This window comes from Etheostoma spectabile, unplaced genomic scaffold, assembly GCF_008692095.1.
Source record: "Etheostoma spectabile isolate EspeVRDwgs_2016 unplaced genomic scaffold, UIUC_Espe_1.0 scaffold00018488, whole genome shotgun sequence".
NCBI lineage: Eukaryota > Metazoa > Chordata > Actinopteri > Perciformes > Percidae > Etheostoma > Etheostoma spectabile.
This window is the reverse complement of record NW_022604284.1, coordinates 741-11,914: the sequence shown is the minus strand read 5'-3', so window position 1 is coordinate 11,914 and position 11,174 is coordinate 741. Positions and strand designations below refer to the sequence as shown.

The 11,174-nt window shown below is 39.6% G+C and overlaps 1 protein-coding gene across 1 annotated transcript; it reads right to left on the bottom strand.

Annotated features, from left to right (window-relative positions):
• Nucleotides 1-855: 855 nt before the first annotated feature.
• On the bottom strand, nucleotides 856-7,112 carry LOC116680793 (uncharacterized; the record flags this gene model as incomplete). Its single annotated transcript, XM_032509528.1, has 8 exons — nucleotides 6,894-7,112; nucleotides 4,669-4,821; nucleotides 3,540-3,614; nucleotides 3,210-3,299; nucleotides 2,654-2,728; nucleotides 2,263-2,346; nucleotides 1,613-1,702; nucleotides 856-952 (listed from the first exon to the last, which is right to left on the bottom strand). Coding segments are annotated over exons 2-8 (614 nt in total), but the record flags the coding sequence as incomplete, so codon positions are not given.
• Between the last annotated feature and the right edge of the window lie 4,062 nt (nucleotides 7,113-11,174).

Below are 11,174 nucleotides of genomic sequence, written 5' to 3'. Positions count from 1 at the left end.
CGTGATCTAATACCCACTGACGACTGTCCATCTGCGGCTGCAGGACCTGGAAACCCCCCCCTCAGTGTCCCAGTGTGACTGTTAAAGTGTTGAAATAATTAAAATGTATTCACAGTATTTAGAAGTGGACTGGCTGCTAGTTAGCTAACGCTAGCCTTCATGCTACACAAATAAGCCGGACTGAGTTGTCTCTCATCAGGCGATAGAAACCGGCTGTCCCCCCGTCCTGTTGGCTCAGAGCTCCACAGACTAAGTCCACAGGTACAAATTTTTGCACCAAATGTATTGCAAGAAGAGTTGCAGAACTCGAGAGCGCAGACTCGCCACTGTGTGATGGAGAGAGCACACTGCATACAATATAATATAATAAATATGATATATTATGAGAAGCTGCAGTTACAGATTCCAGAGGTTGAATCACTGAGTTGTGTTGTACTGGAAAGTGACTGAAGTGGGGGAAAAAAGTGAGTACAGAAGTTCTCAAATCTTATTCTACAAGCATTTACATCACATCTGCGCGCTCACCATATTTCCCTTCGTAGTTTCTCTTTTCTGATATTTTATAAAACAAAATATTTGTGCAATTAATAGATTTTTAAAACAAAGTCGTTATTGCTATGGTTTTGAGAACTGCCCCGAAAACTAGAACACAACATTATATTGCACAACACAGATCTTCAAAGATGAAGCTGCAGTGTAGCACCCCTCCGTTTAACTTAACATTTGTGTTGTACACAAACTTCTTTAATCCTTCCAGGACCTTTGACCCAAGGCTTCTCCTCTTTATGCATCGCATGCAGTGTTCTTTACCTGGAAGGCGGCGCTCTGCTATAAACTTTTCCATGTGTTGTTTACCGCACTCCTCTCTGCTTCCCCTTCCACGGTCTCTTCACCTTTACTCCTCTCTGCTTCCCTCCACGGTCTTTCACCTTCACCTTTACTGTGGGCGGCACTACAGATGACAGAAAAGACGATGGAGATAGTGTGACTTAAATACATACATCAGTGGGGATTCAGTAAAGCATTACTGGCTTTGACGTTAATTCTAAGTAAATATTTGGACATACATACATTTTGTTCTTCAGTACATTCAATTTTAAACATAAAAATGGATAGTAAATTAAAATGCTTATTTCAGGTTTATTTAGAGTAGGCTTACAAGCTGGTACACCGGGGAGCACACATCTAGTTAATGACTGGAAAACCATTTGTATGATTATGACAAACCCCTTGACTCTATGACTCTACAGCAAGTTCAGAATGCTTTCCTGAATCAAAGCGTACGCATTGTTTTTGTTAATGATCAAGATAAGACTTCATGAACATAACCTGTAGCCTGCTGTTGTCTATGGGTGGAAGACTGCAAATATTAAATACGATGATTTGTTAGACTTGATGTTTATCGGTCCAATTACTTTGGGACCTCAAACCTTTGGGCCTTGTGTGTTAAAGGGCTATGGCTAACACAGATCTTTATATAGATGCAAACCTATTTAAATAAAAGCTGAGACTTAGCACTTTATTTGTGTCAAAGAACACAAAAAGTCCAACTGTCCAATACTTAGGGTCTGGACTGTTTATGCCTTATTTAGCCCAGTTTTAAAGAACTTACCCATTGCTTCCACGTTCTTGGTCTTGTTACGTCTTTTCTTCTTCTGTGAGGGCCTCTTCATCAACCTTGTTCCTGGACTCAGATCTACAACTGTAGCAGACAATCATTAGCACCCGTTAGTTAGTGAAATCTCAGGTATAATTAATCAGGTTCCATTTGGGGCGGCTGTGGCTCAGTGGTAGAGCGGTTGCTCCCGGTGCTGCGCATCGGAGTGTGAATGTGTGTGAATGTTTATCTGATGAGCAGGTGTGTAGATGTGTGTGAATGTTTATCTGATGAGCAGGTGTGTAGATGTGTGTGAATGTTTATCTGATGAGCAGGTGGCACCTTGTACGGCAGCCCCGGCCACAGTGTATGAATGTGTGTGAATGGTGAATGTTTCCTGTAGATGTAAAAGCGCTTTGAGCAGTTGTTAAGACTAGAAAAGATATAGAAATACAGCACATTTACATTTGTAAATAAATGCTGACAGTAAAACATAACTACTACAATCTGATAGCTGGCTACTAGCACTTATATTTCAAAAGGTCAAAACTGTAAGCAGCAGTGTGTACTAGGATATTTCAACATTATATTACTATCATATGATACTCCTTATCCTATGCAGTGTATGAAAGGACAACCTAGTGAATGCATTTTAAAGAACTTACCCATTTCTTCCACCGTCTTTTCACGTCTTTTCTTCTTCTCTGAGGGCCTCTTCACCAACCTTGTTCCTGGACTCAGATCTAGAACTGTAGCAGACAATCATTAGCATCCGTTACTTAGTGAAATCTCAGTTAAAATGAATATTCAGAATTCATGTGTAATTATTTAATGCTGACAATTTAACTGCCATAAGGAAGGACACTAAATATTTACTGTAATATTTATCTTGTGTAACAAACTATAAAGAAGCAAAAGGATGAAATGGTGACAAATTATATAATTCATGCACTTGAGATTTAAGTACTACTCTACTAAGTTTGAGAAAACGCTGGCAGGGTCCTTTGTAAAAAGCAGTTTTTTTGTGAATTTAATAATAAATATCATTTAACTCACCATCTCCATCTGAACTTCCATCTCCACTGAGGGGCTCTAGTCTCTTTTTGGGGGACAAGAGGTCAGAACCTCCATCTGAAAAACAACAGCAGGCAAAAACATGACAACTCATCCTATGCAGTGTATGAAAGGACAACCTAGTGAATGCAACTGTATCTGCAAATATGATTAATATTGATACATGAAAGTTTACACTAGTGGATATGCACTGGTGTCACTTTGAAGTCACACTAGCCTCTTACAACCACTGAGTAGCCTGACAAACCCATTACTGCTACAATAATTGTGGCGCCTGTTAAACTATTTCATATATTTTCTGATTTCTGTTTTAAAAAGCAATAAAATAACTCTAGAACATATGTCTAGAACACTGTTTTGTGCCTGTATGCAGTTTGCCCCGGAGGGCACACAGCACAATTCCTGCTTTCAAAATATCAAGTGACATAAAGGGAATTAATGTCCCCAACCCATTGCGTGGCTCGCAGACAGTCACAGAGAGCGTTTAATGGTCGCTTTAGAAGTATAAACCTTTTTAGCCCAGTTTTTAAGAACTTACCCATTGCTTCCACGTTCTTGGTCTTTTTACGTCTTTTCTTCTTCTGTGAGGGCCTCTTCACCAACCTTGTTCCTGGACTCAGATCTAGAACTGTAGAAGACAAACATTAGCAACCATTAGTGAAACCTCAGGTATAATGAATAATCTGGTTCCATTTGTAAACTACATTCTGACAGCTGGCTACTAGCACTTATATTTCAAAAGGTCAAAACTGTAAGCAGCAGTGTGTACTAGGATATTACAATATTATATTACTATCATATGATACTATCATAATTGTCAAAAGGCAGGAGTTCTGGTGAATTTCATAATAAATACCATTTAACTCACCATCTACATCTGAACTCCCATCTTCACTGAGGGACTCAAGTCTCCTTTTGGGGGACAAGAGGTCAGAACCTCCATCTGAAAAACAACAGCAAACAAAACGTGACACCTTATCCTATGCAGTAAATGAAAGGACAACCTAGTGAATGCATTAAACTTTATCTGCAAAGGCGATAAAATTATTGAGACATGAGAGTTTACACCAGTGAGTATGCACTGGTGTCACTGTTCAAGTCACAGTGTTTATACACACGTATAAGCATATAACGAGCATGCCTATTATATTCAGTTGTTGACCCTGTCAGAGGTCTTAATTCAATCCTGTGTATTAGCACTGAGGTAATATTTAGAGATAAAGTACTGAACTGCGTTACATTTATAGGTGTTCCTAACATTCTGACCACCTCATGCATGTAAATATGGATATTGATAAAATTGAGTTGACTACTTAACAAATGTATGTAAACATTAGAAGAACATTTGAAGGTGGAGCTGGCTTTAGAATTTGGTGCTTTTGGGCCTTTTTTGCCACACAACCCTCTGACTCTGAATCTAAATCCAACTGTGACACTGTAGCTCTGGCTCTAGCACACTGGCCGCAGGTCAGAAGAACAAGTGAATAGTTTGCTTCTCATTGTTTAGACGCATGTAGCAAGTATCTGTATCGGTCTCCTTTCTACTGACATTTGCACGCTTGATTATCTCTAGGACCTTCCCTCTCAGCACATTAGCCACTTACAGTGGCCATTCCCAATCCTTCTCACACTCATTGGCCTCCCTCTATGTGTAACATCTAAAAAGAAAAGGGGAATATTTACTGGTTGCATATGTGTGACTGGATTTAAAATTTAGTTGCACACTGAAACTTTTGGTAGCAGTCTGGAGCCCTGGGATACTGTGTGTGGACTAGGGCAGCAACCACCAATTGTTTTCATTATCGATTAATCTGTCTCTTAGTGAAAGATGACAATATGAGACTGTTATAGTATTTATAGACCAGATTGTCCAGAGGGCATTTTCCTTGGAAAATACTACAGTTGCTTGACTGATAGCAATCTAAAGTATTAAATGTTTTTTGCAAGACAAGAAAACCGAGCAAGACGAAACAAGATATGTCACAGTGCATACATACCAGAGACAGGAGGATCAATTGTGTCTTTCCCGTGAAGGTGGAGGCCCCTTGTTCCATTGTGTACAGAAGCTTTCTTATGTAATCTGGGTTCATCTTGCTGCATAATTCAGACCCAGAGGAATCACTTCCTGACTCCTCAAAGTCACAGTCCAACTGTAAGTAAAAAGCATAATCATGAGAAAGACATCCCATTCACTTTCAAGTCTAACTTTACAGAGCCATACAACTATAGTTTTCTTAAAGATTGACTGTTCCACTGACATCAGTTTGATATTTAACAAAAAAGTAAGAACTATTTGTTTGGAAATAGCAGACGTCTAGCATACTGTTTTTGGATTTATGTCAAATGTTAAAAGTTTGTGTTTTAAAATTGTTTGTCACAGTCAGACGTAAGAAAACATGCCAATACATGTGTGTGCAACTAACTTCCTTTACCCACAGTCAGAACACCATCAACACTTAAACAATGGGTTTTCAGATCTGCATGAACAGATAACAAGCCTGCTATTTTTACTCAGTACTAATTCATCCAGCACAGTCTAAGTACTGCATCCTTTCACTTGGCAGTTTTGTGATCCAGTGTTGGTTATGTGGATATTACAGTCATTCATGATGTTGGATATGAGTGGTGATAGTGGCTATGCTGAGGGTTTTTTCCAGAAAATAGTAATACTAGCTTAACTAATAACAGGGCTAGGAATCTTAAAGCGCCATATTCTGCTCATTTTCAGGGTCATAATTGTATTTTGAGGTTGTACCAGAATAGGCTTCCATGGTTTCATTTTCAAAAAACACCATATTTTTGTTGTACTGCACATTGCTGCAGATCCGGTTTTCACCCTTTGTGTTCAGGTCACTGTTTTAGCTCTAGAGTGACACATCTGACTTCTATACTATCTTTGTTGGGAATTACTTTCTGTCCCTGCAGAACAGGGACAGAAAGTAGTTCTTTTGGAGATTAGGGTCAACTAGTGGATGTTGTAGCAGTGTTTTGCCATTGAGAACGAGCTAGCATGCTAGTGCTAGCATGTGTTACAGTTAGCCACCTGGTCTCGGCTAGTGATGTAGAGAGCCGTGCAGATGTTGATCAGCTCCCCCGGAGACTGAAGACAGAGGACATTCAGAAACCGTATCTCACTCAGAACACCATGGATAGTTATTCTCTCCAAGTTTGTATGTGTGTAGAAACACCGAAGACACAAAATAACAACCCAAATACCAGAAAAAGTTATTTTTTCATAATATGGGCACTTTACGTATTTTACAATATGTGCTACAATTAGATAACAAAACAATTCTCAGTGCATCTTTGTGCATATCGTTAAATATGTAAAAAAAAGCACACATTGGCTTTTGCTGCTCTAGAAGCTGGCCCCTCCCCCTCTCACCCTGAGGACCAGAGACAGAGAGCAGCCGAGCTTTGGCAGCTAAAATGTGGCATACAACTCAGATCCACAAAAATGTGCAAAGTAGCACTACTTTGGACTGTCTTTGGCTTTCAATAAACAAACAACAATTCCCGAATTTCAGGACATTCCTAAATCCCACACTTATAACGCACAACCAGACAACAAGTGCATACAGAGCGTGGTGCCTCTTATGGTCAGGCTATTTATCTTATAAAGCAAGACATGTCTGTATACGTGTGTGTCCATATTTGGGGGAAAGGTATCCGGCACTTCAGCAGACGTCACATGCAAAACGGTTTAGAACTGTGGGGGGATTCTTTCCTGTTATTGTATTAAATTGCTGTGAGCTGTCAGAACATAACGTAGCCTAATCTCTGAGATTATTCCTTCAGAGCGCTGCGCAATACGAGAAATATCAGAGTTGAACTAGGCAGATACATCCGTTTTCATCAGACTCACCCTGGGTCGAGTTAATTAAGTCACCAAAATACCTCTGTCTCTCTCTGTCTGCACACACACAGAAATGGTCTGGTTTTGGTGGTTGATGAACGCAGATATGTGCTAATTAGCTATCATAACGGACCAGGAGGGTAGCATACTGCCATGACCTCATAATGCTTATGTCTGATTACTCAACATTGTCATTGTGATATTTTGTGATTGCATTCTGAATCTACAGTTCTCTGTCAGGTAAATACTGTAGTACAATGTCTTCCTCTGATGTAGAAGTAGCCTACACTGTAAGTCAGTAGTAGGCTGTACAGTGGAGTTGCATATTGAGTGGTTTGGAGTAAATCTTTTATAAAAGACACATACCTGTGTTTTTCTCACTCCCATCAATTTCTGGACCTAAAACCAAAAAGAAGATTGAAACTTTATAAACGAGCCATGAGAGCACCGCTCCTTTAGATTAAAAATAAAAACTGTTTGACTGTTAAGCATTATCTGCAGTGTCTCTGCTGTAGTGTCTTATAACTACATTTAAAGTATTACACTCTTTTTCCCCCCACAAATGTCAGTGATAGCCCATAAACCTAAATGTTAAAGACTATAGCCTGTTATAGCACATAAAACACTTCTCTTCAATAAACCCCTTCAAGTAGTTCTACAAACTAAGTCTTTAAAAAACAAATCAGACTAGATATAAAAATGCTTGAAACAGTTTTAAATGGAGTTATACATGTGTCCACTTTATTTTCAGAAAATATATATAAACTGACTTTAAATGGTGTCACTGCAATGTTGTTAAAAGCTGATAAATCTCTAAACAAATATATGTTCACATAGTTATACAAAAATATAGTGCATGACAATTAAGTTAGTAGTTAGAATTTACTAGAACTGGCAACTCCGTTCTGCAATAAAAAGTCTAAACCTGCCAAAATAATTTAGCTCAAACCACATTAAGTGACATGTGGAGGCTCAAAATTAGAATTGATAAGATCTTACCTGCACAGAAAGTTTAAAAGTCGTCTTTTCCTTAGCTGAGTCGCTCCAGTCTTTCAAAAGCTAGCAGGCCGCTAGCTGTAGCGTCTCCTTCCAAGAGTGTGCTGCTGCAGCCTTGAAACCTGTCTCACACTCCTCTCGCCTCATGCCTCAGCTCTGAGCTTCAGCTCCGCGTGCAGGTGGGGGAAGGGCAGCTTTCTGTGAGACCTGCAGGTGACCTGCTCTCACAGAAAGCTGCCCTTCCCCCACCTGTTTGTCTGAGTGGCTGAGAGCAGGGGGGGGCGGCCCCTCCCCCTGATGGGCCATTAATTAAGTGGCAGTTGCAGCAGCAGAAAGACCACACAATATTCACCTCTGACTCTCAGGCCTGTTTTACAGGCTGCAGGGTCAGAAATCACAACTATCACTGCAAAATCACAACTTTAACATTAAAGTCTCGCTCTTCAATGTAAAGTTTAATCATATATATTATTTTAAGCGTGGTTGAAGAAGTACTTTTTACTTAAGTAAAATTTAAAAGAACAATGATTTGTGAAACTGGGATGCTTTACATTCAATAATGAATCAACAGCCTGTAGTTTGTATGGCTAACCCATGTTTCATCCTTTAAATTTATATGTTTTATTTCTCTCCGTTCACTGTCTATAATTTAGTTTCACTTTACACCTTATTGGAACTTGAAGATTTTGTCTCCTTTTAACATCTCCATATTCAACACATGCTGATTCTCAGTGTTATAGTTTTGAGTTGTTAATTAGTCATGTTTAATTGCTGTAGACAATTAGTATGCAGCACAACACAACATATAGTATTACTTTTAAAGTGTTCTTTATTTCCACAGTTTTGAAATTAATCAGGGTTCATGTCCATGTAATGGATCCGATGTTCCCTTACATGTGCTCACTGATTTACTAGTTTGTAAGCTAATATAAAGTCAGCTAAAAAGTAAAGTACTGTGGATGTACATTTACTTTGCTGAATTATTGTGTAGGCAGACTCTCCCAAGAACAGGTGTGTCTCTCCTTAAAGTGTCCAACATTGATGTACCTGGCACAAAGTGGCCAAACAGCAACAGTGAATGATAAAGCTGTGGAGGAATCAACGGCGTACCCCCGCAGACCCCTTTGCGTCTACACTGGACCCTGTGTCATAGCCTGACGTGCACCTCTCAAAAAATATAACTACACGTCGTGGCAACGCACGTCGCTCGGCTGTGGCTTGGTAGCTTTTCATTCCCCCCCCGAGTCATTTCCTGGTTCTCTTTCTCCTTAAACATGAAATCATGGAGAGGGTTAACTAGTCCTGCTGTAGATGTCTCACCTTGGTCAGCACAGGGAAGACTCTTTGTTTCTCTCACTATGATCTAGAGTCACTACTCTGAAGATAATCGTCGTCACTCTCACTTCTCCCTCGCTTTATCACCAGACCCCCCCCCACACACACACGGCAGCGTAACGCATACACCAGCGCACAAGCGTGTAACCATCAGACCACCTACGTAGGCTACGGAGAAAGCGCTGCGTGGCACCTCCGCACAGCCATAAAACGGCCTTCAGTCTCTGCCAGGCTGTAAGAGGGAGGCCTGCTGTCCCCTTCAGTTCCCTCCCCAGGAACACCTTACAGGACACTGAGAATTCTCTGGGGAGGCAAACATGTCAGCCACCGGCTGTCCAACGGGATGCCACAATTACCTGTCCAAATACAGGAGCTGCCTCCTGTTCCTGTAGCCCCTAAACCATCAGACCTACTGGGACGTTGTGCTTTACTGTACTGTAACTCTGCCCTTGTAGGGGAAATGAAGCTGCAAATTTTTTCAACATGAAGTTAAATAATGTTAACTGATATGTTACTATAAGGTAAACATGTATGTTTTAAACACAGCAGCAATACAGTATTTGTGCTCTCTTTGCTATGTGAGCTCTGTTGTGCTGTCTCCATGCATTCATATATGTGAGCAGGGACAGCAATATGTGGGGGGGGGGGGGCAACTGAGAATAGGTAGTCTGGAAGGATAAATAATGTCTTCTTATACTGTCACTGTATCCTACAGGTGGGTGCATCACTCAATCTTAAATTGTATTTACATATGTTCTATTTACTTAAAATAGAACAGAGTGAGATGTACTTCCACTCTTTACTCTGCAGATATAATAAGGTTGTATATTTTTGATTAAATCATTATGTTCCAGATAAACCAGAGTCTACAGCAGCTCTATGAGGCTGTACTATGACAGGTACAGTAATGTAACCTCTGTACAGGGACTAAAGATGAAAAACAGCCTCTTGGCTAACTCTTGTGCATTAATACCAGTGTTTATTAATCACCACTTTTCCTGTTAAGGAAACCAATAAACCTAAATGCTAACATCAGCATGCTAACATGCTCACAATGACTAGGCTAACATGCTGAGGTTTAGCAGGTTTAATGTTTACTGTTTAGCTTTCTTGGTTTAGCATGTTGACATGCTAAACTACTAGCCAATACATTCAAATTTACTTTAGCCAATCTAATGCTTCAGCCCAGCTCTACTGACTGGTCGCATGTGAAAGTGAAAGTAAGAAACTCAGCTAAACAATGGAGGAGCTCATTTAATGAGTGTTGTTAATTCATACTTAATGTAGACAACACAAAATGACAGTGTGGATAATAAACTGCGCTGAGGCCTGAACCCACACTGGTGAGTACATTTACCTGCTAACATGTAGCTAATTGCAGATAATGTCGACTAGCTGCAATGCTAACTAGTGCAATGTAAAATCCTATTTGATAATGCTAAAAATGCTAACTACTAAAAATACATCTGCAATGTATTTAAGAAAGACTGCTGCTAAACAGACATGTTCTGCCCTGGTGGGGTTTTCTTTGGATTATTTGTGTTGAGCGCTGCAGCTTTGTTGCTGGTTAAGATGTAGTTTTGTGCTGAATTCCAGTGTTAGTGCTGGTATTTTCTTACAGCGTACAAGAATTTGACAACATTTTTGATGCATCAGTGCTAAATATGTTATTTGTGTTTTCTATCATGCACTTTAACTATAGTTGAGTTTTACTCAGTGTTATCTTTGATTGTGACTTGAAGCATTATGTTGATTTAATAAGCTTTAAGCTATGATAAGGAATATTAATATAATTAGCATGAAGGTAATTTATCTGGCTATCATTCATAGGTCAGGGTTATGAGTTGAAGTCCTCTTAAGATGTCCAGAGACTTCAGAGGAGAGCTCAGAGCCACCAGGGAGATTTCAGATGATCCAGAAACTGTTATCCAGTACTGGATGTTGAACCAAGCCAACAACATACAGAACCTGTTGCTGAACTAATGATCAGCTACATCCAGTGTGGTAGGATTGAACTGTACACATATATTCAACTCTATAGATATACAACATACCTGTATTATCATACTGGTCCCCCACCAGAGTTGGAGAGAGAACTGTGTCTCTTACAAAGCCTTTGAAAATTACCTGCGTCTTAATTATTTTATCTATGTGCACTCAGTTTGTTTTTCTTTGTTTGTTATTAATTTTATCTGTTTATAGATCTGCATTGTAATTTGTTCTTAATTTGAGTCTCACTTGCTTATTACCTGGTTTACTGTTACATGCAGACCAATCTACAGCAGTGTCATGTGTTTTTGTTTTACTATGGTCATC